The following is a 25,016-nucleotide window of genomic DNA, read 5'->3' on the forward strand; positions in this document are numbered from 1 at the left end:
ATCCAATTCCAACTAACCACGAAGGGATTCGAACCCTCAATCTTCTAATCCGAAGTCAGACGCCTTATCCATTAGGCCACGTGGCTTCTGTTTAACAGTCGATTGGTCTTTATATTTTTTACGGAAGTGTATAATTCATCCTCAAATTAATACATAAATGAACTCAACAAAGAATTGATGGCCAGTACGGGGGTTGAACACGGGACCTTGGCGTTTTTATCTCCACGCTCTAACCAACTGAGCTAACCGGCCTTTAATTTAAGTGTTCATTTCATGTATTTTTTTTGTATTTTCAATTACAAATAGTTTGAGAAGGGATTCACTCAAATGTTATCGAAGCATTCCCTTGTTTCACAGAATGTTATTCGCGCTATTAACTTTGAGCGAGGTCAATTCCAACTAACCACGAAGGGATTCGAACCCTCAATCTTCTGATCCGAAGTCAGACGCCTTATCCATTTGGCCACGTGGCTTCTGTTTAAAAGTCGATTGGTCTTTATATTTTTTACGGAAGTGTATAATTCATCCTCAAATTAATACATTAATGAACTCAACAAAGAATTGATGGCCAGTACGGGGGTTGAACCCGTGACCTTCGCGTTATTAGCACTACGCTCTAACCAACTGAGCTAACCGGCCTTTTTACAAAAATATTAATTTCGTGATATTTTTTTTCAATTGCAATCAGTTTGAGAAATGATTCACTTAAATGTTGTCGAAACATTGCCTTGTTTCACAGATTGTTATATAAGCTACAAACTTTGAGCGAGGTCAATTCCAACTAACCACGAAGGGATTCGGACCCTCAATCTTCTGATCCGAAGTCAGACGCCTTATCCATCAGGCCACGTGGCTTCTTTTTAAGTGTCGATTGGTCTATATATTTTTTTACGGAAGTGTATAATTCATCCTCAAATTAATACATTAATGAACTCAACAAAGAATTGATGGCCAGTACGGGGGTTGAACCCGTGACCTTGGCGTTATTAGCACCACGCTCTAACCAACTGAGCTAACCGGCCTTTAATTTAAGTGTTCATTTCATGTATTTATTTTGTATTTTCAATTACAAATAGTTTGAGAAGGGATTCACTTAAATGTTATCGAAGCATTCCCTTGTTTCACAGAATGTTATTCGTGCTATTAACTTTGAGCGAGGTCAATTCCAACTAACCACGAAGGGATTCGAACCCTCAATCTTCTAATCCGAAGTCAGACGCCTTATCCATTAGGCCACGTGGCTTCTGTTTAACAGTCGATTGGTCTTTATATTTTTTACGGAAGTGTATAATTCATCCTCAAATTAATACATTGATGAACTCAACAAAGAATTGATGGCCTGTACGGGGGTTGAACACTGGACCTTGGCGTTATTAGCACTACGCTCTAACCAACTGAGCTAACCGGCCTTTTCACAAAAATATTAATTTCTTGATATTTTTTTTCAATTGCAAACAGTTTGAGAAATGATTCACTTAAATGTTGTCGAAACATTGCCTTGTTTCACAGAATGTTATATAAGCTACAAACTTTGAGCGAGGTCAATTCCAACTAACCACGAAGGGATTCGAACCCTCAATCTTCTGATCCGAAGTCAGACACACATCCAATTCCAACTAACCACGAAGGGATTCAAACCCTCAATCTTCTAATCCGAAGTCAGACGCCTTATCCAATAGGCCACGTGGCTTCTGTTTAATAGTCGATTGGTCTATACATTTTTTACGGAAGTGTATAATTCATCCTCAAATTAATACATTAATAAACTCAACAAAGAAGTGATGGCCAGTACGGGGGTTGAACCCGTGACCTTGGCGTTATTAGCACCACGCTCTACCCAACTGAGCTAACCGGCCTTTAATTTAAGTGTTAATTTCATGTATTTTTTTTGTATTTTCAATTACAAATAGTTTTAGAAGGGATTCACTCAAATGTTATCGAAGCATTCCCTTGTTTCACAGAATGTTATTCTTGCTATTAACTTTGAGCGAGGTCAAACCCACGTAACCACGAAGGGATTCGAACCCTCAATCATCTGATCCGAAGTCAGACGCCTTATCCATTAGGCCACGTGGCTTCTGTTTTATATTCAATTGGTCTATATCTTTTTTACGGAAGTGTATAATTCATCCTCAAATTAATACATTAATGAACTCAACAAAGAATTGATGGCCTGTACGGGGGTTGAACACGGGACCTTGGCGTTATTAGCACTACGCTCTAACCAACTGAGCTAACCGGCCTTCTCACAAAAATATTAATTTCTTAATATTTTTTTTCAATTGCAAACAGTTTGAGAAATGATTCACTTAAATGTTGTCGAAACATTGCCTTGTTTCACAGAATGTTATATAAGCTACAAACTTTGAGCGAGGTAAATTCCAACTAACCACGAAGGGACTCGAACCCTCAATCTTCTGATCCGAAGTCAGACGCCTTATCCATTAGGCCACGTGGCTTCTGTTTGATAGTCGATTGGTCTATATATTTTTTTACGGAAGTGTATAATTCATCCTCAAATTAATACATTAATGAACTCAACAAAGAATTAATGGCCAGTACGGGGGTTGAACACGGGACCTTGGCGTTTTTATCTCCACGCTCTAACCAACTGAGCTAACCGGCCTTTAATTTAAGTGTTCATTTCATGTATTTTTTTTGTATTTTCAATTACAAATAGTTTGAGAAGGGATTCACTCAAATGTTATCGAAGCATTCCCTTGTTTCACAGAATGTTATTCGCGCTATTAACTTTGAGCGAGGTCAATTCCAACTAACCACGAAGGGATTCGAACCCTCAATCTTCTGATCCGAAGTCAGACGCCTTATCCATTAGGCCACGTGGCTTCTGTTTAAAAGTCGATTGGTCTTTATATTTTTTACGGAAGTGTATAATTCATCCTCAAATTAATACATTAATGAACTCAACAAAGAATTGATGGCCAGTACGGGGGTTGAACCCGTGACCTTCGCGTTATTAGCACCACGCTCTAACCAACTGAGCTAACCGGCCTTTTTACAAAAATATTAATTTCGTGATATTTTTTTTCAATTGCAAACAGTTTGAGAAATGATTCACTTAAATGTTGTCGAAACATTGCCTTGTTTCACAGATTGTTATATAAGCTACAAACTTTGAGCGAGGTCAATTCCAACTAACCACGAAGGGATTCGGACCCTCAATCTTCTGATCCGAAGTCAGACGCCTTATCCATTAGGCCACGTGGCTTCTTTTTAAGTGTCGATTGGTCTATATATTTTTTTACGGAAGTGTATAATTCATCCTCAAATTAATACATCAATGAACTCAACAAAGAATTGATGTCCAGTACGGGGGTTGAACCCGTGACCTTGGCGTTATTAGCACCACACTCTAACCAACTGAGCTAACCGGCCTTTAATTTAAGTGTTCATTTCATGTATTTATTTTGTATTTTCAATTACAAATAGTTTGAGAAGGGATTCACTTAAATGTTATCGAAGCATTCCCTTGTTTCACAGAATGTTATTCGTGCTATTAACTTTGAGCGAGGTCAATTCCAACTAACCACGAAGGGATTCGAACCCTCAATCTTCTAATCCGAAGTCAGACGCCTTATCCATTAGGCCACGTGGCTTCTGTTTAACAGTCGATTGGTCTTTATATTTTTTACGGAAGTGTATAATTCATCCTCAAATTAATACATTAATGAACTCAACAAAGAATTGATGGCCAGTACGGGGGTTGAACACGGGACCTTGGCGTTTTTATCTCCACGCTCTAACCAACTGAGCTAACCGGCCTTTAATTTAAGTGTTCATTTCATGTATTTTTTTTGTATTTTCAATTACAAATAGTTTGAGAAGGGATTCACTCAAATGTTATCGAAGCATTCCCTTGTTTCACAGAATGTTATTCGCGCTATAAACTTTGAGCGAGGTCAATTCCAACTAACCACGAAGGGATTCGAACCCTCAATCTTCTAATCCGAAGTCAGACGCCTTATCCATTAGGCCACGTGGCTTCTGTTTAACAGTTGATTGGTCTTTATATTTTTTACGGAAGTGTATAATTCATCCTCAAATTAATACATTAATGAACTCAACAAAGAATTGATGGCCTGTACGGGGGTTGAACACGGGACCTTGGCGTTATTAGCACTACGCTCTAACCAACTGAGCTAACCGGCCTTTTCACAAAAATATTAATTTCTTGATATTTTTTTTCAATTGCAAACAGTTTGAGAAATGATTCACTTAAATGTTGTCGAAACATTGCCTTGTTTCACAGAATGTTATATAAGCTACAAACTTTGAGCGAGGTCAATTCCAACTAACCACGAAGGGATTCGAACCCTCAATCTTCTGATCCGAAGTCAGACACACATCCAATTCCAACTAACCACGAAGGGATTCAAACCCTCAATCTTCTAATCCGAAGTCAGACGCCTTATCCAATAGGCCACGTGGCTTCTGTTTAATAGTCGATTGGTCTATACATTTTTTACGGAAGTGTATAATTCATCCTCAAATTAATACATTAATAAACTCAACAAAGAAGTGATGGCCAGTACGGGGGTTGAACCCGTGACCTTGGCGTTATTAGCACCACGCTCTACCCAACTGAGCTAACCGGCCTTTAATTTAAGTGTTAATTTCATGTATTTTTTTTGTATTTTCAATTACAAATAGTTTTAGAAGGGATTCACTCAAATGTTATCGAAGCATTCCCTTGTTTCACAGAATGTTATTCTTGCTATTAACTTTGAGCGAGGTCAAACCCACGTAACCACGAAGAGATTCGAACCCTCAATCATCTGATCCGAAGTCAGACGCCTTATCCATTAGGCCACGTGACTTCTGTTTTATATTCAATTGGTCTATATCTTTTTTACGGAAGTGTATAATTCATCCTCAAATTAATACATTAATGAACTCAACAAAGAATTGATGGCCTGTACGGGGGTTGAACACGGGACCTTGGCGTTATTAGCACTACGCTCTAACCAACTGAGCTAACCGGCCTTCTCACAAAAATATTAATTTCTTAATATTTTTTTTCAATTGCAAACAGTTTGAGAAATGATTCACTTAAATGTTGTCGAAACATTGCCTTGTTTCACAGAATGTTATATAAGCTACAAACTTTGAGCGAGGTAAATTCCAACTAACCACGAAGGGACTCGAACCCTCAATCTTCTGATCCGAAGTCAGACGCCTTATCCATTAGGCCACGTGGCTTCTCTTTGATAGTCGATTGGTCTATATATTTTTTTACGGAAGTGTATAATTCATCCTCAAATTAATACATTAATGAACTCAACAAAGAATTAATGGCCAGTACGGGGGTTGAACCCGTGACCTTGGCGTTATTAGCACCACGCACTAACCAACTGAGCTAACCGGCCTTTAATTTAAGTGTTAATTTCATGTATTATTTTTGTATTTTCAATCACAAATATTTTGAGAAGGGATTCACTCAAATGTTATCTAAGCATTCCCTTGTTTCACAGAATGTTATTCGTGCTATTAACTTTGAGCGAGGTCAATTCCAACTAACCACGAAGGGATTTGAACCCTCATCTTCTGATCCGAAGTCAGACACACATCCAATTCCAACTAACCACGAAGGGATTCGAACCCTCAATCTTCTAATCCGAAGTCAGACGCCTTATCCATTAGGCCACGTGGCTTCTGTTTAACAGTCGATTGGTCTTTATATTTTTTACGGAAGTGTATAATTCATCCTCAAATTAATACATAAATGAACTCAACAAAGAATTGATGGCCAGTACGGGGGTTGAACACGGGACCTTGGCGTTTTTATCTCCACGCTCTAACCAACTGAGCTAACCGGCCTTTAATTTAAGTGTTCATTTCATGTATTTTTTTTGTATTTTCAATTACAAATAGTTTGAGAAGGGATTCACTCAAATGTTATCGAAGCATTCCCTTGTTTCAAAGAATGTTATTCGCGCTATTAACTTTGAGCGAGGTCAATTCCAACTAACCACGAAGGGATTCGAACCCTCAATCTTCTGATCCGAAGTCAGACGCCTTATCCATTAGGCCACGTGGCTTCTGTTTAAAAGTAGATTGGTCTTTATATTTTTTACGGAAGTGTATAATTCATCCTCAAATTAATACATTAATGAACTCAACAAAGAATTGATGGCCAGCACGGGGGTTGAACCCGTGACCTTCGCGTTATTAGCACCACGCTCTAACCAACTGAGCTAACCGGCCTTTTTACAAAAATATTAATTTCGTGATATTTTTTTTCAATTGCAAACAGTTTGAGAAATGATTCACTTAAATGTTGTCGAAACATTGCCTTGTTTCACAGATTGTTATATAAGCTACAAACTTTGAGCGAGGTCAATTCCAGCTAACCACGAAGGGATTCGGACCCTCAATCTTCTGATCCGAAGTCAGACGCCTTATCCATTAGGCCACGTGGCTTCTTTTTAAGTGTCGATTGGTCTATATATTTTTTTACGGAAGTGTATAATTCATCCTCAAATTAATACATTAATGAACTCAACAAAGAATTGATGGCCAGTACGGGGGTTGAACCCGTGACCTTGGCATTATTAGCGCCACGCTCTAACCAACTAAGCTAACCGGCCTTTAATTTAAGTGTTCATTTCATGTATTTATTTTGTATTTTCAATTACAAATAGTTTGAGAAGGGATTCACTCAAATGTTATCGAAGCATTCCCTTGTTTCAAAGAATGTTATTCGCGCTATTAACTTTGAGCGAGGTCAATTCCAACTAACCACGAAGGGATTCGAACCCTCAATCTTCTGATCCGAAGTCAGACGCCTTATCCATTAGGCCACGTGGCTTCTGTTTAAAAGTAGATTGGTCTTTATATTTTTTACGGAAGTGTATAATTCATCCTCAAATTAATACATTAATGAACTCAACAAAGAATTGATGGCCAGTACGGGGGTTGAACCCGTGACCTTCGCGTTATTAGCACCACGCTCTAACCAACTGAGCTAACCGGCCTTTTTACAAAAATATTAATTTCGTGATATTTTTTTTCAATTGCAAACAGTTTGAGAAATGATTCACTTAAATGTTGTCGAAACATTGCCTTGTTTCACAGATTGTTATATAAGCTACAAACTTTGAGCGAGGTCAATTCCAGCTAACCACGAAGGGATTCGGACCCTCAATCTTCTGATCCGAAGTCAGACGCCTTATCCATTAGGCCACGTGGCTTCTTTTTAAGTGTCGATTGGTCTATATATTTTTTTACGGAAGTGTATAATTCATCCTCAAATTAATACATTAATGAACTCAACAAAGAATTGATGGCCAGTACGGGGGTTGAACCCGTGACCTTGGCATTATTAGCACCACGCTCTAACCAACTAAGCTAACCGGCCTTTAATTTAAGTGTTCATTTCATGTATTTATTTTGTATTTTCAATTACAAATAGTTTGAGAAGGGATTCACTTAAATGTTATCGAAGCATTCCCTTGTTTCACAGAATGTTATTCGTGCTATTAACTTTGAGCGAGGTCAATTCCAACTAACCACGAAGGGATTCGAACCCTCAATCTTCTAATCCGAAGTCAGACGCCTTATCCATTAGGCCACGTGGCTTCTGTTTAACAGTCGATTGGTCTTTATATTTTTTACGGAAGTGTATAATTCATCCTCAAATTAATACATTAATGAACTCAACAAAGAATTGATGGCCTGTACGGGGGTTGAACACGGGACCTTGGCGTTATTAGCACTACGCTCTAACCAACTGAGCTAACCGGCCTTTTCACAAAAATATTAATTTCTTGATATTTTTTTTCAATTGCAAACAGTTTGAGAAATGATTCACTTAAATGTTGTCGAAACATTGCCTTGTTTCACAGAATGTTATATAAGCTACAAACTTTGAACGAGGTCAATTCCAACTAACCACGAAGGGATTCGAACCCTCAATCTTCTGATCCGAAGTCAGACACACATCCAATTCCAACTAACCACGAAGGGATTCAAACCCTCAATCTTCTAATCCGAAGTCAGACGCCTTATCCAATAGGCCACGTGGCTTCTGTTTAATATTCGATTGGTCTATACATTTTTTACGGAAGTGTATAATTCATCCTCAAATTAATACATTAATAAACTCAACAAAGAAGTGATGGCCAGTACGGGGGTTGAACCCGTGACCTTGCCGTTATTAGCACCACTCTCTACCCAACTGAGCTAACCGGCCTTTAATTTAAGTGTTAATTTCATGTATTTTTTTTGTATTTTCAATTACAAATAGTTTTAGAAGGGATTCACTCAAATGTTATCGAAGCATTCCCTTGTTTCACAGAATGTTATTCTTGCTATTAACTTTGAGCGAGGTCAAACCCACGTAACCACGAAGGGATTCGAACCCTCAATCATCTGATCCGAAGTCAGACGCCTTATCCATTAGGCCACGTGGCTTCTGTTTTATATTCAATTGGTCTATATCTTTTTTACGGAAGTGTATAATTCATCCTCAAATTAATACATTAATGAACTCAACAAAGAATTGATGGCCTGTACGGGGGTTGAACACGGGACCTTGGCGTTATTAGCACTACGCTCTAACCAACTGAGCTAACCGGCCTTCTCACAAAAATATTAATTTCTTAATATTTTTTTTCAATTGCAAACAGTTTGAGAAATGATTCACTTAAATGTTGTCGAAGCATTGCCTTGTTTCACAGAATGTTATATAAGCTACAAACTTTGAGCGAGGTAAATTCCAACTAACCACGAAGGGACTCGAACCCTCAATCTTCTGATCCGAAGTCAGACGCCTTATCCATTAGGCCACGTGGCTTCTGTTTGATAGTCGATTGGTCTATATATTTTTTTACGGAAGTGTATAATTCATCCTCAAATTAATACATTAATGAACTCAACAAAGAATTAATGGCCAGTACGGGGGTTGAACCCGTGACCTTGGCGTTATTAGCACCACGCACTAACCAACTGAGCTAACCGGCCTTTAATTTAAGTGTTAATTTCATGTATTATTTTTGTATTTTCAATCACAAATATTTTGAGAAGGGATTCACTCAAATGTTATCTAAGCATTCCCTTGTTTCACAGAATGTTATTCGTGCTATTAACTTTGAGCGAGGTCAATTCCACCTAACCACGAAGGGATTTGAACCCTCATCTTCTGATCCGAAGTCAGACACACATCCAATTCCAACTAACCACGAAGGGATTCGAACCCTCAATCTTCTAATCCGAAGTCAGACGCCTTATCCATTAGGCCACGTGGCTTCTGTTTAACAGTCGATTGGTTTTTATATTTTTTACGGAAGTGTATAATTCATCCTCAAATTAATACATAAATGAACTCAACAAAGAATTGATGGCCAGTACGGGGGTTGAACACGGGACCTTGGCGTTTTTATCTCCACGCTCTAACCAACTGAGCTAACCGGCCTTTAATTTAAGTGTTCATTTCATGTATTTTTTTTGTATTTTCAATTACAAATAGTTTGAGAAGGGATTCACTCAAATGTTATCGAAGCATTCCCTTGTTTCACAGAATGTTATTCGCGCTATTAACTTTGAGCGAGGTCAATTCCAACTAACCACGAAGGGATTCGAACCCTCAATCTTCTGATCCGAAGTCAGACGGATTATCCATTAGGTCACGTGGCTTCTGTTTAAAAGTCGATTGGTCTTTATATTTTTTACGGAAGTGTATAATTCATCCTCAAATTAATACATTAATGAACTCAACAAAGAATTGATGGCCAGTACGGGGGTTGAACCCGTGACCTTCGCGTTATTAGCACCACGCTCTAACCAACTGAGCTAACCGGCCTTTTTACAAAAATATTAATTTCGTGATATTTTTTTTCAATTGCAAACAGTTTGAGAAATGATTCACTTAAATGTTGTCGAAACATTGCCTTGTTTCACAGATTGTTATATAAGCTACAAACTTTGAGCGAGGTCAATTCCAACTAACCACGAAGGGATTCGGACCCTCAATCTTCTGATCCGAAGTCAGACGCCTTATCCATTAGGCCACGTGACTTCTTTTTAAGTGTCGATTGGTCTATATATTTTTTTACGGAAGTGTATAATTCATCCTCAAATTAATACATTAATGAACTCAACAAAGAATTGATGGCCAGTACGGGGGTTGAACCCGTGACCTTGGCGTTATTAGCACCACGCTCTAACCAACTGAGCTAACCGGCCTTTGATTTAAGTGTTCATTTCATGTATTTATTTTGTATTTTCAATTACAAATAGTTTGAGAAGGGATTCACTTAAATGTTATCGAAGCATTCCCTTGTTTCACAGAATGTTATTCGTGCTATTAACTTTGAGCGAGGTCAATTCCAACTAACCACGAAGGGATTCGAACCCTCAAGCTTCTAATCCGAAGTCAGACGCCCTATCCATTAGGCCACGTGGCTTCTGTTTAACAGTCGATTGGTCTTTATATTTTTTACGGAAGTGTATAATTCATCCTCAAATTAATACATTAATGAACTCAACAAAGAATTAATGGCCAGTACGGGGGTTGAACCCGGGACCTTGGCGTTATTAGCACTACGCTCTAACCAACTGAGCTAACCGGCCTTTAATTTAAGTGTTAATTTCATGTATTATTTTTGTATTTTCAATCACAAATATTTTGAGAAGGGATTCACTCAAATGTTATCTAAGCATTCCCTTGTTTCACAGAATGTTATTCGTGCTATTAACTTTGAGCGAGGTCAATTCCAACTAACCACGAAGGGATTTGAACCCTCATCTTCTGATCCGAAGTCAGACACACATCCAATTCCAACTAACCACGAAGGGATTCGAACCCTCAATCTTCTAATCCGAAGTCAGACGCCTTATCCATTAGGCCACGTGGCTTCTGTTTAACAGTCGATTGGTCTTTATATTTTTTACGGAAGTGTATAATTCATCCTCAAATTAATACATAAATGAACTCAACAAAGAATTGATGGCCAGTACGGGGGTTGAACACGGGACCTTGGCGTTTTTATCTCCACGCTCTAACCAACTGAGCTAACCGGCCTTTAATTTAAGTGTTCATTTCATGTATTTTTTTTGTATTTTCAATTACAAATAGTTTGAGAAGGGATTCACTCAAATGTTATCGAAGCATTCCCTTGTTTCACAGAATGTTATTCGCGCTATTAACTTTGAGCGAGGTCAATTCCAACTAACCACGAAGGGATTCGAACCCTCAATCTTCTGATCCGAAGTCAGACGCCTTATCCATTAGGCCACGTGGCTTCTGTTTAAAAGTCGATTGGTCTTTATATTTTTTACGGAAGTGTATAATTCACCCTCAAATTAATACATTAATGAACTCAACAAAGAATTGATGGCCAGTACGGGGGTTGAACCCGTGACCTTCGCGTTATTAGCACCACGCTCTAACCAACTGAGCTAACCGGCCTTTTTACAAAAATATTAATTTCGTGATATTTTTTTTCAATTGCAAACAGTTTGAGAAATGATTCACTTAAATGTTGTCGAAACATTGCCTTGTTTCACAGATTGTTATATAAGCTACAAACTTTGAGCGAGGTCAATTCCAACTAACCACGAAGGGATTCGGACCCTCAATCTTCTGATCCGAAGTCAGACGCCTTATCCATTAGGCCACGTGGCTTCTTTTTAAGTGTCGATTGGTCTATATATTTTTTTACGGAAGTGTATAATTCATCCTCAAATTAATACATTAATGAACTCAACAAAGAATTGATGGCCAGTACGGGGGTTGAACCCGTGACCTTGGCGTTATTAGCACAACGCTCTAACCAACTGAGCTAACCGGCCTTTGATTTAAGTGTTCATTTCATGTATTTATTTTGTATTTTCAATTACAAATAGTTTGAGAAGGGATTCACTTAAATGTTATCGAAGCATTCCCTTGTTTCACAGAATGTTATTCGTGCTATTAACTTTGAGCGAGGTCAATTCCAACTAACCACGAAGGGATTCGAACCCTCAATCTTCTAATCCGAAGTCAGACGCCTTATCCATTAGGCCACGTGGCTTCTGTTTATCAGTCGATTGGTCTTTATATTTTTTACGGAAGTGTATAATTCATCCTCAAATTAATACATTAATGAACTCAACAAAGAATTGATGGCCTGTACGGGGGTTGAACACGGGACCTTGGCGTTATTAGCACTACGCTCTAACCAACTGAGCTAACCGGCCTTTTCACAAAAATATTAATTTCTTGATATTTTTTTTCAATTGCAAACAGTTTGAGAAATGATTCACTTAAATGTTGTCGAAACATTGCCTTGTTTCACAGAATGTTATATAAGCTACAAACTTTGAGCGAGGTCAATTCCAACTAACCACGAAGGGATTCGAACCCTCAATCTTCTGATCCGAAGTCAGACACACATCCAATTCCAACTAACCACGAAGGGATTCAAACCCTCAATCTTCTAATCCGAAGTCAGACGCCTTATCCAATAGGCCACGTGGCTTCTGTTTAATAGTCGATTGGTCTATACATTTTTTACGGAAGTGTATAATTCATCCTCAAATTAATAAACTCAACAAAGAATTGATGGCCAGTACGGGGGTTGAACCCGTGACCTTGGCGTTATTAGCACCACGCTCTACCCAACTGAGCTAACCGGCCTTTAATTTAAGTGTTAATTTCATGTATTTTTTTTGTATTTTCAATTACAAATAGTTTTAGAAGGGATTCACTCAAATGTTATCGAAGCATTCCCTTGTTTCACAGAATGTTATTCTTGCTATTAACTTTGAGCGAGGTCAAACCCACGTAACCACGAAGGGATTCGAACCCTCAATCATCTGATCCGAAGTCAGACGCCTTATCCATTAGGCCACGTGGCTTCTGTTTTATATTCAATTGGTCTATATCTTTTTTACGGAAGTGTATAATTCATCCTCAAATTAATACATAAATGAACTCAACAAAGAATGAATGGCCAGTACGGGGGTTGAACCCGTGACCTTGGCGTTATTAGCACCACGCTCTAACCAACTGAGCTAACCGGCCTGTTTACAAAAATATTAATTTCGTGATATTTTTTTTCAAATTGCAAACAGTTTGAGAAATGATTCACTTAAATGTTGTCGAAACATTGCCTTGTTTCACAGAATGTTATATAAGCTACAAACTTTGAGCGAGGTAAATTCCAACTAACCACGAAGGGATTCGAACCCTCAATCTTCTGATCCGAAGTCAGACACCTTATCCATTAGGCCACGTGGCTTCTGTTTTACATTCAATTGGTCTGTATATTTTTTACGGAAGTGTGTAATTCATCCTCAAATTAATACATTAATGAACTCAACAAAGAATTGATGGCCTGTACGGGGGTTGAACCCGTGACCTTGACTTTATTAGCAACACGCTCTAACCAACTGAGCTAACCGGCCATTCTTTTAAGTATTAATTTCATCTTTTTTTTTTCTTTTTTCAATTATAAATAGTTTGAGAAGGGATTCACCCATATGATGTCGAAGCAATCCCTTGTTTCACAGAATGTTATATATGCTATTAACTTTGAGCGAGGTCAATTCCACGTATGTGTAGGTTATGATTTGTTCAAGGACTATTTACAAACTGGAGAAAATATTCATAAGAAATATTACCGTTGTCGGCAGGATTCGAACCTGCGCGGGAAGATCCCAATGGATTTCTAGTCCATCGCCTTAACCACTCGGCCACGACAACACTTACCAATCATTCAGAGCGTCATAAAATATTTTAAATATTTCGAAACATGCGTTAATGGGTAGGTTATGATTTGTTCAAGGACTATTTACAAACTGGAGAAAATATTCATAAGAAATTTTACCGTTGTCGGCAGGATTCGAACCTGCGCGGGAAGATCCCAATGGATTTCTAGTCCATCGCCTTAACCACTCGGCCACGACAACACATACCATTCATTCAGAGCGTCATAAATTTTTTTAAATATTTCGAAACATGCGTTAATGTGTAGGTTATGATTTGTTCAAGGACTATTTACAAACTGGAGAAAATATTCATAAGAAATATTACCGTTGTCGGCAGGATTCGAACCTGCGCGGGAAGATCCCAATGGATTTCTAGTCCATCGCCTTAACCACTCGGCCACGACAACACATTGTATGGAATTAGAACGTCAGAAAAAAAGATTAAATATTTTTTAAATCAACCAATATTGTTTGCGGGACAAACATTCTGCCCATACAGAATAGTGACTGCAATGATTTGGATGACAAAATGAAGGGAGGGTATGGATGTAAGGGTATGGATGTAATTTCAATAAAACCAGTCTTTGAATAATAATGTAGTTAACTCCTTTACAGCCAAATTCGTCTATTAACAAGGACGTTGCCGTTTGAAATAAATGTTGATGTGTCTTCTGTAATTGGTTTGAAGACTGTATTAACTGAAGATAACTATGTAGCCTACAATAAAATGCATCCTTTGTCGGCAGGATTCGAACCTGCGCGGGAAGATCCCAATGGATTTCTAGTCCATCGCCTTAACCACTCATCGACAACTCTTGAACTGTTGTTAGTACGTCAAAAAAAATCCTCATTGTTTAATAAAGGACCCAAACACGTGAAATTACCTCTTCATATAGCCAAATGTGTATTAACAAGGACGTACCATTTGAAGCATCTGTTAATATGTAGTCTGTAATTTTGTCCATCTAAAAACCCTCACTTTTACCATATTATGTTAAATACTGTGCTGTGCATTCAATACAGTATTTTTGCACAGCATAATTTTAACACATTAGCTTTATTTAATTGAATTGTATTTTTTGTCTTCATATGTTACTAGATACTGTAAGAAATAAGAGTAGATTTACCAAAAGGACTGCTAGTGTGATATTGTGTAACTGCAGACGGAAACGGTTCATTGCAAGCGGAAGCAGCTTTGATTAAATAAACGGCAACGGGGTAGCGCTGTCTAACTGCTGAAGGGCTGGAGGTGGAGCTTCAATGTAAACACGGAACTAATGTGGATACCTCATGCGAACGTCTGCAGTATTTCAGCCACTCATAGTTTCGTCGCTTACCGAGATCAGTTTAGCAAAGATGAATAGCTGTGCACTTATTTTGGTAATGGCATGCCTTGCGCTTTCAACGCAGGTGAATTGTAAATCCTACAACAAATCAAGGCACTTGACTAAGGTGAAGGTAAGGAAGGAACCGTGATACAGTCATATTGTGTACAAATGCTGTTCGTGTCTTTGTGTGTGCGTGTGTGACCACCATTGCACCGTCTGTTTGCGCAGCTGGTTGCCTTTGATTGGAAGAATTGCGGACAACCAGATGCCCCGGCGGTTTTGAAGCAGCTGGAATTGTCGCCAGACCCCATCGCTGTCCCGGGTGACCTCACCGCCAGTGCTTCGGGCTCCACTTCTGTACCGCTGGCCTCTCCACTCTCCGTAAGTAAACTGGTCCGCTGCTTATTATGCAATTCATGATTGGAGATTATGTAATTAGTTATTGTTGTAGATGAATTGTCACAATGAAGAAAGTATAGTACGTTAGTAGAATAACTCACGTGAACAAAACAAAACGTTTAGCAGTCCCTTGGTTGTCTTCATTTCCCCTTCAGGGGATCCCTCCTTCCAGGGATGGTTAGGAGTGCAATGGGTGCCATCAATTACATACATTCTAGCAAAACATTTCAAATCATTTTGTTAATGAAAGTACAAATAAATTATTGATATAAATGGTGATGGGGTGCTTGCTAGTAAACCTCAAGGGTAGTCCTGACATCTTGTCATAGTCACAGCAACATGCCAGGCATCAAGTCGCAGTCACTGCAAAATGCTAGGAGCATGGGCCACAGATTATCTACTCCATCTACCCTGTGGTGAGCTGCAGGTAGTTGTTGGACAGCTAACTTTTTATTGCAGTCGGACAGGATTCAACCTTGAGGATCTGGACGGAGTCATTTTGATTAAACAGGAATTTTGATTTCAGTGTTGTCCGCATAGCTGTGGAAGCTGAGTCTGTAGCTGCGGATATGTGTAGCATGTCGATTTCGAACCGCAATGAAGGACAGACCCTTGGTGGATACCACAAGTTAGGATGCAATGTTTTGATTTCAGATTCTTCGTAGAAAACAAATTGTTCTCTATGAGATAAGATCTAAACCAGCGAAGAGCAGAACTGTTAATGCCATCATAGTGTTCAAGACGATGAGGAAGAAGCCTGTGGTCAATTGTGTCGAGGGTAGAACTGAGGTCGAGCAACACAAACAGAGATTGCGTTGCTAGCTTGTATTGACTACTCTTGTCTCAGCAGTTTCAGTTGAGTAGAAAGTCATGAACTCAGTTTGCAATGGTTCGAAAAGGTTGTTTGTTGTCAGGTGATCGATGGTTTGTTTTGCTACAATCCTTTCTGGTTCTTCAGAGAGGAAAGGAAGATTAGATATAGGCGACAGTTGCTGGTTAATTCATGGGGCCTCTACGAATAGTCAAATCTCCTAACCTTTTGCCTCCTTTCCTTAACCTTTTTTAAAAATGTCATTGGGTCAAGGAGAGATGAAAAGGTGCTTCCTTTCGAACATAGGAAAAGACAGCACTGTTTTTAAAGACATGCGTCTTTGCGTGGTCGGTGAGCTTCGTCGGTGGCATGTTGCTTTAAAGAATGCCACTCTAAAGGATTATGGGATACCACTATTTATTTTCGTAAAGGTTGCTCAGGAGTAACATATGCTAAAGGAGGGTTAAAGGAAGCATCAAGGCTCCTTTCCTAAGCATTTTTTGAATTCGAACGACCTTTCCATCAAGTACTTCCGGGTCATCTCGTTAGGGAAGGAAATTTTCTATGCAAAAGAGAGAATTTGTAGAGGCCAATGGTCTAAGCCAGGCTTCCTGAGTAGCTGTTTTATCACTGCAGTTTTGAAGCTAACAGGAACAGTTCCAGTAGACAGGAAGGTTCATGATGGGGACTTTATCAGATCCCATCCTTGGAAAGTGTTATTTTTGAATCTTTGTTGGGAGAGGATCCAGCGTACTGGTTGTGGACTCGGATGCCTGTATTACTTTTGTATGTTCATCCAGAGAGATTGTGGCAAACTCAATTGCTTCAGGATGGACACGTGGTGCTTGCCTCTTCAGACGGTGAAGACAAGGAGTCTGGCAGGCATTAACTTCTTTATAATGCATGGTACTGCAGTATATGCTTCATTATGCAGAATAGAGAAACGCATCTGTTCCGTCTCCATCTTCAGAGCAGGGAGAAGGGTTTTTTTGCATTGCATTTCAGTTGTGTAAAAGATCCACGCCGTTACTACTGTGAGCCTCATGTGGAACTCGCGCCTTGTGTGTCTGTGTCTGTATGGGTGATCTTCTATCAACCACTCGAGGGTTACTTGAGTCATTGCAGGCTGAACTTGTGACAGAAGGGCCCCATTGATATATCCCTAGGCTGTTTGGAGCAATAAGGTCACACAAGTACATGGGTTATTTTGATTTTCTTTAGCAAAGGTCCACGCAATCCAGAAGGACTTTGCGTGGTTGCAGAATTTGTCGATTAGTGTGTATATTTCAAACATTTGGTGAAAAATCCATAGCTTCAGTTTAGTCTTTTAATGACCGTGTCCTTGGAATGTATTGTATATATTTAACATGTATAAATAAGAAAGAAAGAAAAAAAAGTCTTCCTTCAATGTCTGTCACTGCGGATAGCAAAACAATGTTCTGTATGGGACAGTAACAAGACAGCTCTGCCAACATCAACATGTTGGTGGATGTGTGGACGGGATTGCTGAATAAGTGAGCCATATTTTGCCTCGGGTTACCATAAAGACCTACCCCGATCAGAAACCATGGTGTGTCGAAACAATCTGTGATGCACTGAGCAAACGCGACCGCTGGATCACTGCAAGACTGCATAGGACCTACAGAGATCAGTGAACAAGGCAAAAACACGGTAATGACCGTATTTTTTGACATGATGGCAGAATTCGCACAGAACAAGCATGTCCTTTAGTCTGCCACTAAATGAAAAATGCTAAATGTCTTGATCCCTTTAAAGGAGGACCAGAAATGTACTGTTCACACGGACACATTCAACACTAGTTGAATATGTTGTGTAACTTTGTGTGAAATTTTAAAAAAAAAAAACTAAATTTATTCTTTCTACTTTACATAGTTCTCTAGACTGTGAGTTTAGAAACACTTGTTTTGGCTTTTAGCTGTTATAGACTATAAAGCGGACTTCTCCATATTTTATTCCATATCCTCTTTGTTGTTCTATAGTTCTGTGTCACATAATGTAAAGTCGCTGACTCAAGCATTCAAGTTTCCGTGCCTATCACTCACTGCATCCTTTCTCATCCTTTTTCCTCGACTGTCATACGGAAAACATTTGAATGAACCCCTACTTTGACTAAGCTCAAGCTGGGTGTCTAGGCGGAAGGTTTGAACTCCTGAAATTGCTAGCTCCTTCTGTCTCATTCTGCTGCATCCAGCTGTCTTATCTATCTTGTCCCATCATTTTAATATGATTGGATAAGACACACACACACACACACACACACACACACACACACACACACACACACACACACACACACACACACACACACACACACACACACACACACACACACATTCTCTTTTACAATCTCCCTCTCCTTCCCTTGCAGGTCAACATGACCCTGGAGAGGGAGGTAGCGGGATTCTGGGTGAAGATCCCATGCTTGGACGAGTTGGGCAGCTGCCACTACCCAGACGCCTGCTCCATCCTGGACCAGCTCATCCCCCCGGGCCAGGACTGTCCCGAGCCACTCCACACCTACGGCCTGCCCTGCCACTGCCCCTTCAAAGCAGTGAGTTTGTGTCGCTAGTGCACACATTTACATTTACATTTTACGTTTAGGGCATTTAGCAGACGCTTTTATCCAAAGCGACTTACAATTAAGTACATTTGTCATAAGAAGTGCATCAATACATCGCTGTCGGTACAGAAAGGATGTTTATAGAACAGGGCTCCAGAGTGCGCCTAATTTGGGCGCACATGCGCCTAGAATTCGGGGTAGTGCAACCAAATATTTTATTTGGGCGCACCGGTGCGACTGAAAATGTATCTGGTATAATTATTATTATTTATTTTTATTACAGAGCAGTCTATTCATAATATTGTAATGACCACAGAAGAGGTAGTGAATGAAGTATTGATTAGACAGTGATTTATTAGATACCTAATAAACCATTGGAACACGCAAGACCGGTAACAATAGCAACGCCGGTAAACAAACCCGCGAAGCCCAATCCAGGGGCCTGTACTACGAAGCTCGATTAGAGGGTTAGCGAGGTATGTTGAACTGAAAGCCTGGGTTAGCTGTAGAATGAAAGTCGATCTCTTTAAGCGTCGCTGTATCACCATGGTGACTTACGCTCGCAACCAAACCTGGTCGGGAGCAGCTTTTCAGCGAGTCTACCCGGAGATCGGCTACTTATATCGGCGTGCGCAGCTTCCTAGCCCCTCCTCCGATAATGGCGTCACCATTTGTGGGTGTTCCCATGGACCTCGGCGCACTTATCGTACAGGCGTCTCTCCGGAGACGGAGGGTTTTTCGGGACAGAACCGATCCCTTGGCATTGTCTGACGATATTCTTTATGAGAGATACAGATTCGGCATTTATTTAAGGCATTTATTTAATGGTCAAAATATTATTAATCAATGGCGTAAATATCGACGGTGCAACCGGTGCAGCTGCCCGGTTGCCCCCCCCCCTAAACAACTCAAAACTTGGGTGCACCATAAATACGTGCTGGTGCACCCAAATTAAAAATTTAGGAGCACCAGTGCACCCAAGGAAAAAGTTAGTCCGGAGCCCTGAGAACCAAGTGCAAGTACCACAATCGCTAACCAATTCCCCGTGTTACAGCCATGATAGCAGCTACTGCAGTTGCTATACACAGTTAAGTACTATAATACAATACAGTGTACAATGGTCGCATGTACACCTCATAATGGTAAATGGACTGCATTTATACATTGCTTTTTGTAACCAGATGCCACCCAAAGCGCTTTACAGTCTTGCCTAACATTTACCCGTTCATGCTTACATTCACGTGCCGACGGCGGCGTCAACCAATGCTAGGTGGTGGAGTATTTATCTGAACACAGTAAAAACAGGCCTTTTGGTGTAGTACTGTTGTACTGAACTGAAATTTGTTCATGTGTTATTAACCAGTAGTAATCCGCTATAAGCTTTGGAACGCTGTTTTTCATTGGGGTTCATCTACATTGTTGAGGTATATCCTGAATTTTGGCATGCACTTTTTCAGCTTATACCCATTTAATTGGGATCAAATGACATGGTCCTTTTTAGGTTATGAAGTCTAAGAATACGTTATTCTCTTTAGTCTTGGTATCAAACATTAAAGGTAGTGAACCAGAATTAATTTTTCAATCTTGTTCTACGTGAAGTGGGTCTCCCTGCCGATGTGGAAGAAGGCCTCATTGCGTGTGGAAGTGTTTGTTGGAACTGAAACCCCTTGTCTCTTAACAAGTTCTCAGTGGTCATGAGACTTGGTTGGTCGCTGAGAATCGCAGAACTGAAAGCGTTGAACTCAGAAGAGTAAAATCAGAGATAAGGGCACATCATTCAGTTCAAAAATAACCATTTTAGAATGTAAATTGTGTATCTTTCAATGAAGCCTTCAATCAATATTTGAGTAGCTGTTAAAAAAAATTCTGCAGACCAGTTTTGAAAAAGCTGGGCAGAGTAGCTACAACTGGATTCTGAACAATTAATAGATAGACAATATTGGTTTATACATGTGATAGTTCCATCAGAGATGGAAATAATGTTAAGAATTATGAGATTTCCTGTTGGATGAAATTCTACAGAAGCAGGCAGAAGATTTATGGTGTTGTTTTGAGATACACTTTATTAATACATAGATGTGAAACTGAAAACTACCACATGTATAAAGGACACGTGTTCAACAAGCTTGAGAGAGTCCCAGGCAAACACATCTTGAAGCCGATACAAGAGACAGTTCTAGAACTGTTTTTAAATCATCTTCAGTGTTTCCCCCAGTAAATGTCTTAGTCAAGGTGGTCAAGGAGCGGGGGGGGGGGGGGGGGATGTCGCGACCATTGTTGTGAACACCGATGCATTATTGATCTTTATTTTTACACCTGATGGAAGTATGTTTTCTTTCCCTACGAGAGTTTTCTACTTTGTTAATGCATAATAATTAAAAAAAAAAAAAAAAAAAAATTGATAATTTTTTTTATTTATTTTATATACATTGGTAGTCAAGGCGGGGCCCCTATTGTTGATAAGGCGGCCGCCTTAACAACACAGTGCTGGGGGAAACACTGATCTTTACGGACTCCATTCAGACCTGTATTAATGAATCTGATTCTCCCCTCCCTGTCTCCTAGGGTGCCTACACTCTCCCCGAGTCTGACTTCTACCTGCCAAACACGGACCTGCCGTCCTGGCTGACCAACGGCAACTACCGCGCTCAGGGCGTCCTGGGGTCCAAGGGCAAGGAGCTGGGCTGCCTGAAGGTGGCGCTGTCGCTCCACTCCGGGTAGGACCAAGGCTGTCCAACGGACGGTCCTCCTGGGGAGGGGTTTGGTTTACTCGGCACATTTCGACTATTTCAATACTGGAACCAATTTATGATGATGTTTTGTTTTGTTCTGCTTTTACTGATTGATTTTTCTATTTTTTATTTTTTTTTTAAAAGGAAGGTGCAGGATGTGCACAGGGATACGGGGGACAGTGAGGTTACACATTGATTAGTGTAAACTGACTTTAAATAATTATGTTAAATAATAATGTTAGAAATACTATTTTTATTCGTATTTTCTGTTGTTTCTGTAGCACATTGACACCAAAACGTCTCTTTGGATGCATGAGTTGCACACTTGTTTGGTTAGATTGGGAATGAGATAACTCAACTTTGGTACGAAAATGGGCTGGTTTATGTTGAAACCAAAATAGACTTGAACAGGTCTTTATATTAGCTTTTTTTAGCAGGGGCGTAAGCTGCTTAGCTCAGGCAGAGGGAAAAACTAAAGCTGCTCAGATTTAAAAAAAAAAAAGTAATATACGGGTTACATTCTCCATTAACATTAAAGCTTATGGCTGTCTGAGCTTGTATATGATACTTTAAGTTGATCCTTAGCCTACTATAACGTCACACTTTCTTTAAGGGCAAAGCTGTGTTTTTATTGGAACACACATTCCCACACACATTTTAGCCTATACCCATACCAGGTAAAAAGCAGGTTGCTTATGCTCCAGATGGTGTTTAGCTTTGTGTAATATGCGTTCACCTTAAGAACGACAATAATTGGTGCATCACAAATATACATTAACTCTCACTGACCCACACCTCATCAAAGCTCCATAGTGCCTTGCTCCAGAGCACCTTATCAGTATTAGTGCTGGAATAGTGGCTAGGGCTGTATACAGTCGCATCTTTTTTATGCTTCATTGTGCATTACTACCATCTGTTGGGCAATGATTGACCTGTTTGCTTGGATTTATGGTATTATAGAAGTTGCGTCTAACTGTTCGGTTGCCCCACTTAAAAAGGTGGTAATTACATTAATTACATTTACCATTGTAGGGGATGAAAGGAGCAGCTCAAGCAAACAGTCATGTTTCTTTAAAAGTGTCAAAAATGGCTGCCGGGTTCCTATGATATCCACTGAATGGATATGGTTGATGGGGAGTTATTTGTATACGACCAAAACACATGTAGGAACTTTTAGATATTTAGCCTTTAATCATCTTTGGATACAAAGTTAAATATTGAGTTTTGTTTTTTTATTAATGAAGATTTAAGCCCACACGCACAGATCTAAATGATTGATCCCTATTCTCTCTAAATCACTCTTCTTAAACTTGAACTTTGATCAGATGTGACACGTATACCAATATCAATTATTCTGCATGTATCTATAGATCCGCATGTAACTATAGATACATGCTTGGAATTGAGGAGAACTGATAATAAATGTAATGAAATTATGTGATGAAATTTATGGTGTTTTTTAATTTCCCTGTAAATGCCTTGCTTTGATATTTGAGATCTCTGGAAAACCTGCTGTGTGCCAGGATAGATGATGTGTTCATTTATTCAAAACAATTCTGGTTCTTCCATTGTTAATGCAATAAAATCACCTAGAATCATAAAATATATATTTTTAAATATGTTAATTAACAATAAACATTTCATTATGTTTGCATTTGTCAATTTGTCTGTGCTGACACTTGATGAGGGTGATTAAGGCCTTTAAATATATAATTAGCTTGTCTTATTGTTTCCCCATATACTTCACTAACCACACGTTTAGTATTTTATATTTAGTTTGCCTAGAAATGTGTCATAGTGACAACTATAAAATGGGTAAACTTATTCTGATGCTGTTAAGCTACATGACCACTAGGAGCAGTCATTCTTCAACATTAGCAATAGATGGACTAGCTTGAACAATATTCAGTGTGTGTGCTTGTTTTGTAGTACCACATATATTCGCCTGCTGTTCACTGCTATATGCTTACGATTAGTAAATTATCCAAACGTGTGTGTGTGTGTGTGTGCGCATTCCAGTCATTCCTGATTTACCAGGGTGTGATTCCAGGTTCAGAACTCCAGATGTGCTTAAATTCCCCCCGCCCCTGTGAACATGGTTGATTTATGGTTTGTGTATATATATATATTTTTATTCTTGAAGCAGATGTTTATAACACAGGTATGTTTTTATTCTGTCAACACTTCATGTAAACATACAAGTTTAGCTTTTTTTTTTACCTAACACTGCATGCAAACCGGCAAAAATTACACACTTACCTCAAACTCCATTTCGCTCTGTATCTGTTATTATTTAGCAGACGTAATTATCCAGAGAGTCTCCAAGTGAATGATGTCACTACTATCTACATGAGGTATTGGTTTGGCAAGGACGCACATGCAGTTTAAGATGCAGGCACTGGGGGATTGAAACCTTTCGGCCTATCCTCTCTATCCTGGCTTTGATTTATTTTATGATTTGTATGGCACCTATAGGGCTTTTACCAGAATGCATCATAGGAATTGTGGTTGGTGACACGCCACCCTATTAAGAGGACTCGGGAGAGTTGTAGTAATGTAGAATCCTACATCAATGCATATTACTTAACGTAGTCTATTGAATAATTTTAAATATCTGTCTTGACAATATCAATTATTTCCGAATTAATTACTACTCAATCACCAAAAGCTAAAATCCTATGCTTTCAGTCGAAATGTACAAGCCCTAGATTATTTATTTATGGATGGCCAATGTCGTTTGTATTGTCACTAAATGGTAGATTTGGAAATGGGTTAATCAACTTCGCACCTTATGGTAAAATAGGAGCCCTTTCAAACAGATACGCTTTATGTGAAACCCTGGTGCATGCTCTGTCTGCGGAGCGAGAACAGTTTACAAAACAGCCAGCCAACTGCCCTTTCAGCCCTCTAATTCTTAGGTTAATCTTCTGTACAATAGAGCGGGGCTATTTCTGGAGCTGCCTGTGTTTATAGGAGGTACTAACATCCAGCACCTTACTTTCTCTCTCCCACACACACACACACACACACACACAAACAGATTATCGGTCACTGTCAACTCAACACACACGCGCAGACAAATTCTTGCTCTCAACTTAAACACAGACGTACACAGACACACACACACACACATACTGAAATGGACATCGCCCAAACAGCTAGACGCACAATTTCACACAGCCACTCTACTCAGTTTCCATCTTTTCTCTCTCTCTCTCTCTCTCTCTCTCTCTCTCTCTCTCTGTCTCTGTCTCTCTCTCTCTCTCTCTCTCTCTCTCTCCCTCTCTCTATCACACACACACACACACACACATCTCTCCATGCCTCAAACGATGTAAAGGCAGCAGCATGATGGAATCTGAAACACTACGTTTTGTAAAGTCAACTATTTATAACTGCGCCCCCCCGCCCACTTCATAACTCAGCAAGTGAGAGATGCAGCACCAGTTGTTGTT

At 39.5% G+C, this 25,016-nt stretch overlaps 1 protein-coding gene and 57 non-coding genes across 59 annotated transcripts; 1 reads left to right on the forward strand and 57 right to left on the reverse strand.

The window, feature by feature from the left end:
• Nucleotides 1-13: 13 nt before the first annotated feature.
• On the reverse strand, nucleotides 14-86 carry trnar-ucg (transfer RNA arginine (anticodon UCG)). Its single transcript has one exon. It is a non-coding gene; the product is annotated as a tRNA-Arg (tRNA).
• A 92-nt stretch (nucleotides 87-178) lies between these two features.
• On the reverse strand, nucleotides 179-252 carry trnaf-aaa (transfer RNA phenylalanine (anticodon AAA)). The gene has a single exon. It is a non-coding gene; the product is annotated as a tRNA-Phe (tRNA).
• A 148-nt stretch (nucleotides 253-400) lies between these two features.
• Nucleotides 401-473, reverse strand: trnar-ucg (transfer RNA arginine (anticodon UCG)). The gene has a single exon. It is a non-coding gene; the product is annotated as a tRNA-Arg (tRNA).
• Nucleotides 474-565: 92 nt separating this feature from the next.
• Nucleotides 566-639, reverse strand: trnai-aau (transfer RNA isoleucine (anticodon AAU)). The gene has a single exon. It is a non-coding gene; the product is annotated as a tRNA-Ile (tRNA).
• A 143-nt stretch (nucleotides 640-782) lies between these two features.
• Nucleotides 783-855, reverse strand: trnar-ucg (transfer RNA arginine (anticodon UCG)). Its single transcript has one exon. It is a non-coding gene; the product is annotated as a tRNA-Arg (tRNA).
• A 93-nt stretch (nucleotides 856-948) lies between these two features.
• trnai-aau (transfer RNA isoleucine (anticodon AAU)) lies at nucleotides 949-1,022 on the reverse strand. Its single transcript has one exon. It is a non-coding gene; the product is annotated as a tRNA-Ile (tRNA).
• A 148-nt stretch (nucleotides 1,023-1,170) lies between these two features.
• trnar-ucg (transfer RNA arginine (anticodon UCG)) lies at nucleotides 1,171-1,243 on the reverse strand. Its single transcript has one exon. It is a non-coding gene; the product is annotated as a tRNA-Arg (tRNA).
• A 539-nt stretch (nucleotides 1,244-1,782) lies between these two features.
• trnai-aau (transfer RNA isoleucine (anticodon AAU)) lies at nucleotides 1,783-1,856 on the reverse strand. The gene has a single exon. It is a non-coding gene; the product is annotated as a tRNA-Ile (tRNA).
• A 148-nt stretch (nucleotides 1,857-2,004) lies between these two features.
• trnar-ucg (transfer RNA arginine (anticodon UCG)) lies at nucleotides 2,005-2,077 on the reverse strand. The gene has a single exon. It is a non-coding gene; the product is annotated as a tRNA-Arg (tRNA).
• A 309-nt stretch (nucleotides 2,078-2,386) lies between these two features.
• Nucleotides 2,387-2,459, reverse strand: trnar-ucg (transfer RNA arginine (anticodon UCG)). The gene has a single exon. It is a non-coding gene; the product is annotated as a tRNA-Arg (tRNA).
• A 93-nt stretch (nucleotides 2,460-2,552) lies between these two features.
• Nucleotides 2,553-2,626, reverse strand: trnaf-aaa (transfer RNA phenylalanine (anticodon AAA)). Its single transcript has one exon. It is a non-coding gene; the product is annotated as a tRNA-Phe (tRNA).
• A 148-nt stretch (nucleotides 2,627-2,774) lies between these two features.
• Nucleotides 2,775-2,847, reverse strand: trnar-ucg (transfer RNA arginine (anticodon UCG)). The gene has a single exon. It is a non-coding gene; the product is annotated as a tRNA-Arg (tRNA).
• A 92-nt stretch (nucleotides 2,848-2,939) lies between these two features.
• Nucleotides 2,940-3,013, reverse strand: trnai-aau (transfer RNA isoleucine (anticodon AAU)). The gene has a single exon. It is a non-coding gene; the product is annotated as a tRNA-Ile (tRNA).
• Nucleotides 3,014-3,156: 143 nt separating this feature from the next.
• trnar-ucg (transfer RNA arginine (anticodon UCG)) lies at nucleotides 3,157-3,229 on the reverse strand. The gene has a single exon. It is a non-coding gene; the product is annotated as a tRNA-Arg (tRNA).
• A 93-nt stretch (nucleotides 3,230-3,322) lies between these two features.
• Nucleotides 3,323-3,396, reverse strand: trnai-aau (transfer RNA isoleucine (anticodon AAU)). The gene has a single exon. It is a non-coding gene; the product is annotated as a tRNA-Ile (tRNA).
• A 148-nt stretch (nucleotides 3,397-3,544) lies between these two features.
• On the reverse strand, nucleotides 3,545-3,617 carry trnar-ucg (transfer RNA arginine (anticodon UCG)). The gene has a single exon. It is a non-coding gene; the product is annotated as a tRNA-Arg (tRNA).
• A 92-nt stretch (nucleotides 3,618-3,709) lies between these two features.
• On the reverse strand, nucleotides 3,710-3,783 carry trnaf-aaa (transfer RNA phenylalanine (anticodon AAA)). Its single transcript has one exon. It is a non-coding gene; the product is annotated as a tRNA-Phe (tRNA).
• A 148-nt stretch (nucleotides 3,784-3,931) lies between these two features.
• On the reverse strand, nucleotides 3,932-4,004 carry trnar-ucg (transfer RNA arginine (anticodon UCG)). The gene has a single exon. It is a non-coding gene; the product is annotated as a tRNA-Arg (tRNA).
• A 539-nt stretch (nucleotides 4,005-4,543) lies between these two features.
• On the reverse strand, nucleotides 4,544-4,617 carry trnai-aau (transfer RNA isoleucine (anticodon AAU)). Its single transcript has one exon. It is a non-coding gene; the product is annotated as a tRNA-Ile (tRNA).
• A 148-nt stretch (nucleotides 4,618-4,765) lies between these two features.
• On the reverse strand, nucleotides 4,766-4,838 carry trnar-ucg (transfer RNA arginine (anticodon UCG)). Its single transcript has one exon. It is a non-coding gene; the product is annotated as a tRNA-Arg (tRNA).
• Nucleotides 4,839-5,147: 309 nt separating this feature from the next.
• Nucleotides 5,148-5,220, reverse strand: trnar-ucg (transfer RNA arginine (anticodon UCG)). Its single transcript has one exon. It is a non-coding gene; the product is annotated as a tRNA-Arg (tRNA).
• A 93-nt stretch (nucleotides 5,221-5,313) lies between these two features.
• Nucleotides 5,314-5,387, reverse strand: trnai-aau (transfer RNA isoleucine (anticodon AAU)). The gene has a single exon. It is a non-coding gene; the product is annotated as a tRNA-Ile (tRNA).
• Nucleotides 5,388-5,599: 212 nt separating this feature from the next.
• trnar-ucg (transfer RNA arginine (anticodon UCG)) lies at nucleotides 5,600-5,672 on the reverse strand. The gene has a single exon. It is a non-coding gene; the product is annotated as a tRNA-Arg (tRNA).
• A 92-nt stretch (nucleotides 5,673-5,764) lies between these two features.
• Nucleotides 5,765-5,838, reverse strand: trnaf-aaa (transfer RNA phenylalanine (anticodon AAA)). The gene has a single exon. It is a non-coding gene; the product is annotated as a tRNA-Phe (tRNA).
• Nucleotides 5,839-5,986: 148 nt separating this feature from the next.
• Nucleotides 5,987-6,059, reverse strand: trnar-ucg (transfer RNA arginine (anticodon UCG)). The gene has a single exon. It is a non-coding gene; the product is annotated as a tRNA-Arg (tRNA).
• Nucleotides 6,060-6,151: 92 nt separating this feature from the next.
• trnai-aau (transfer RNA isoleucine (anticodon AAU)) lies at nucleotides 6,152-6,225 on the reverse strand. The gene has a single exon. It is a non-coding gene; the product is annotated as a tRNA-Ile (tRNA).
• A 143-nt stretch (nucleotides 6,226-6,368) lies between these two features.
• Nucleotides 6,369-6,441, reverse strand: trnar-ucg (transfer RNA arginine (anticodon UCG)). Its single transcript has one exon. It is a non-coding gene; the product is annotated as a tRNA-Arg (tRNA).
• A 93-nt stretch (nucleotides 6,442-6,534) lies between these two features.
• On the reverse strand, nucleotides 6,535-6,608 carry trnai-aau (transfer RNA isoleucine (anticodon AAU)). The gene has a single exon. It is a non-coding gene; the product is annotated as a tRNA-Ile (tRNA).
• Nucleotides 6,609-6,756: 148 nt separating this feature from the next.
• trnar-ucg (transfer RNA arginine (anticodon UCG)) lies at nucleotides 6,757-6,829 on the reverse strand. Its single transcript has one exon. It is a non-coding gene; the product is annotated as a tRNA-Arg (tRNA).
• Nucleotides 6,830-6,921: 92 nt separating this feature from the next.
• trnai-aau (transfer RNA isoleucine (anticodon AAU)) lies at nucleotides 6,922-6,995 on the reverse strand. Its single transcript has one exon. It is a non-coding gene; the product is annotated as a tRNA-Ile (tRNA).
• Nucleotides 6,996-7,138: 143 nt separating this feature from the next.
• On the reverse strand, nucleotides 7,139-7,211 carry trnar-ucg (transfer RNA arginine (anticodon UCG)). Its single transcript has one exon. It is a non-coding gene; the product is annotated as a tRNA-Arg (tRNA).
• A 93-nt stretch (nucleotides 7,212-7,304) lies between these two features.
• Nucleotides 7,305-7,378, reverse strand: trnai-aau (transfer RNA isoleucine (anticodon AAU)). Its single transcript has one exon. It is a non-coding gene; the product is annotated as a tRNA-Ile (tRNA).
• A 148-nt stretch (nucleotides 7,379-7,526) lies between these two features.
• On the reverse strand, nucleotides 7,527-7,599 carry trnar-ucg (transfer RNA arginine (anticodon UCG)). Its single transcript has one exon. It is a non-coding gene; the product is annotated as a tRNA-Arg (tRNA).
• A 761-nt stretch (nucleotides 7,600-8,360) lies between these two features.
• trnar-ucg (transfer RNA arginine (anticodon UCG)) lies at nucleotides 8,361-8,433 on the reverse strand. The gene has a single exon. It is a non-coding gene; the product is annotated as a tRNA-Arg (tRNA).
• A 309-nt stretch (nucleotides 8,434-8,742) lies between these two features.
• On the reverse strand, nucleotides 8,743-8,815 carry trnar-ucg (transfer RNA arginine (anticodon UCG)). The gene has a single exon. It is a non-coding gene; the product is annotated as a tRNA-Arg (tRNA).
• A 93-nt stretch (nucleotides 8,816-8,908) lies between these two features.
• On the reverse strand, nucleotides 8,909-8,982 carry trnai-aau (transfer RNA isoleucine (anticodon AAU)). Its single transcript has one exon. It is a non-coding gene; the product is annotated as a tRNA-Ile (tRNA).
• Nucleotides 8,983-9,194: 212 nt separating this feature from the next.
• trnar-ucg (transfer RNA arginine (anticodon UCG)) lies at nucleotides 9,195-9,267 on the reverse strand. Its single transcript has one exon. It is a non-coding gene; the product is annotated as a tRNA-Arg (tRNA).
• A 92-nt stretch (nucleotides 9,268-9,359) lies between these two features.
• trnaf-aaa (transfer RNA phenylalanine (anticodon AAA)) lies at nucleotides 9,360-9,433 on the reverse strand. The gene has a single exon. It is a non-coding gene; the product is annotated as a tRNA-Phe (tRNA).
• A 313-nt stretch (nucleotides 9,434-9,746) lies between these two features.
• Nucleotides 9,747-9,820, reverse strand: trnai-aau (transfer RNA isoleucine (anticodon AAU)). The gene has a single exon. It is a non-coding gene; the product is annotated as a tRNA-Ile (tRNA).
• Nucleotides 9,821-9,963: 143 nt separating this feature from the next.
• trnar-ucg (transfer RNA arginine (anticodon UCG)) lies at nucleotides 9,964-10,036 on the reverse strand. Its single transcript has one exon. It is a non-coding gene; the product is annotated as a tRNA-Arg (tRNA).
• Nucleotides 10,037-10,129: 93 nt separating this feature from the next.
• Nucleotides 10,130-10,203, reverse strand: trnai-aau (transfer RNA isoleucine (anticodon AAU)). Its single transcript has one exon. It is a non-coding gene; the product is annotated as a tRNA-Ile (tRNA).
• Nucleotides 10,204-10,351: 148 nt separating this feature from the next.
• trnar-ucg (transfer RNA arginine (anticodon UCG)) lies at nucleotides 10,352-10,424 on the reverse strand. The gene has a single exon. It is a non-coding gene; the product is annotated as a tRNA-Arg (tRNA).
• A 92-nt stretch (nucleotides 10,425-10,516) lies between these two features.
• Nucleotides 10,517-10,590, reverse strand: trnai-aau (transfer RNA isoleucine (anticodon AAU)). The gene has a single exon. It is a non-coding gene; the product is annotated as a tRNA-Ile (tRNA).
• Nucleotides 10,591-10,802: 212 nt separating this feature from the next.
• trnar-ucg (transfer RNA arginine (anticodon UCG)) lies at nucleotides 10,803-10,875 on the reverse strand. The gene has a single exon. It is a non-coding gene; the product is annotated as a tRNA-Arg (tRNA).
• Nucleotides 10,876-10,967: 92 nt separating this feature from the next.
• Nucleotides 10,968-11,041, reverse strand: trnaf-aaa (transfer RNA phenylalanine (anticodon AAA)). Its single transcript has one exon. It is a non-coding gene; the product is annotated as a tRNA-Phe (tRNA).
• A 148-nt stretch (nucleotides 11,042-11,189) lies between these two features.
• trnar-ucg (transfer RNA arginine (anticodon UCG)) lies at nucleotides 11,190-11,262 on the reverse strand. Its single transcript has one exon. It is a non-coding gene; the product is annotated as a tRNA-Arg (tRNA).
• Nucleotides 11,263-11,354: 92 nt separating this feature from the next.
• trnai-aau (transfer RNA isoleucine (anticodon AAU)) lies at nucleotides 11,355-11,428 on the reverse strand. Its single transcript has one exon. It is a non-coding gene; the product is annotated as a tRNA-Ile (tRNA).
• Nucleotides 11,429-11,571: 143 nt separating this feature from the next.
• Nucleotides 11,572-11,644, reverse strand: trnar-ucg (transfer RNA arginine (anticodon UCG)). The gene has a single exon. It is a non-coding gene; the product is annotated as a tRNA-Arg (tRNA).
• A 93-nt stretch (nucleotides 11,645-11,737) lies between these two features.
• Nucleotides 11,738-11,811, reverse strand: trnai-aau (transfer RNA isoleucine (anticodon AAU)). Its single transcript has one exon. It is a non-coding gene; the product is annotated as a tRNA-Ile (tRNA).
• A 148-nt stretch (nucleotides 11,812-11,959) lies between these two features.
• Nucleotides 11,960-12,032, reverse strand: trnar-ucg (transfer RNA arginine (anticodon UCG)). The gene has a single exon. It is a non-coding gene; the product is annotated as a tRNA-Arg (tRNA).
• Nucleotides 12,033-12,563: 531 nt separating this feature from the next.
• Nucleotides 12,564-12,637, reverse strand: trnai-aau (transfer RNA isoleucine (anticodon AAU)). Its single transcript has one exon. It is a non-coding gene; the product is annotated as a tRNA-Ile (tRNA).
• Nucleotides 12,638-12,785: 148 nt separating this feature from the next.
• trnar-ucg (transfer RNA arginine (anticodon UCG)) lies at nucleotides 12,786-12,858 on the reverse strand. Its single transcript has one exon. It is a non-coding gene; the product is annotated as a tRNA-Arg (tRNA).
• Nucleotides 12,859-12,950: 92 nt separating this feature from the next.
• Nucleotides 12,951-13,024, reverse strand: trnai-aau (transfer RNA isoleucine (anticodon AAU)). Its single transcript has one exon. It is a non-coding gene; the product is annotated as a tRNA-Ile (tRNA).
• Nucleotides 13,025-13,168: 144 nt separating this feature from the next.
• On the reverse strand, nucleotides 13,169-13,241 carry trnar-ucg (transfer RNA arginine (anticodon UCG)). Its single transcript has one exon. It is a non-coding gene; the product is annotated as a tRNA-Arg (tRNA).
• A 382-nt stretch (nucleotides 13,242-13,623) lies between these two features.
• trnas-aga (transfer RNA serine (anticodon AGA)) lies at nucleotides 13,624-13,705 on the reverse strand. Its single transcript has one exon. It is a non-coding gene; the product is annotated as a tRNA-Ser (tRNA).
• Nucleotides 13,706-13,829: 124 nt separating this feature from the next.
• trnas-aga (transfer RNA serine (anticodon AGA)) lies at nucleotides 13,830-13,911 on the reverse strand. Its single transcript has one exon. It is a non-coding gene; the product is annotated as a tRNA-Ser (tRNA).
• A 124-nt stretch (nucleotides 13,912-14,035) lies between these two features.
• On the reverse strand, nucleotides 14,036-14,117 carry trnas-aga (transfer RNA serine (anticodon AGA)). Its single transcript has one exon. It is a non-coding gene; the product is annotated as a tRNA-Ser (tRNA).
• An 843-nt stretch (nucleotides 14,118-14,960) lies between these two features.
• LOC115552419 (ganglioside GM2 activator) lies at nucleotides 14,961-23,213 on the forward strand. 2 transcript variants are annotated; one of them, XM_030368509.1, is made up of 4 exons: nucleotides 14,961-15,168; nucleotides 15,267-15,419; nucleotides 18,638-18,820; nucleotides 21,395-23,213. In XM_030368509.1, exons 1-4 carry the CDS (start codon nucleotides 15,001-15,003, stop codon nucleotides 21,548-21,550), a joined length of 660 nt encoding a protein of 219 aa, XP_030224369.1. In that variant the 5' UTR covers nucleotides 14,961-15,000; the 3' UTR covers nucleotides 21,551-23,213. The 2 variants fall into 2 exon arrangements, with proteins under 2 accessions (XP_030224369.1, XP_030224370.1); XM_030368510.1 differs by having other exon boundaries at nucleotides 14,964-15,162; nucleotides 21,395-21,700.
• Nucleotides 23,214-25,016: the final 1,803 nt, after the last annotated feature.

Source organism: Gadus morhua, chromosome 10 (assembly GCF_902167405.1).
Source record: "Gadus morhua chromosome 10, gadMor3.0, whole genome shotgun sequence".
NCBI lineage: Eukaryota > Metazoa > Chordata > Actinopteri > Gadiformes > Gadidae > Gadus > Gadus morhua.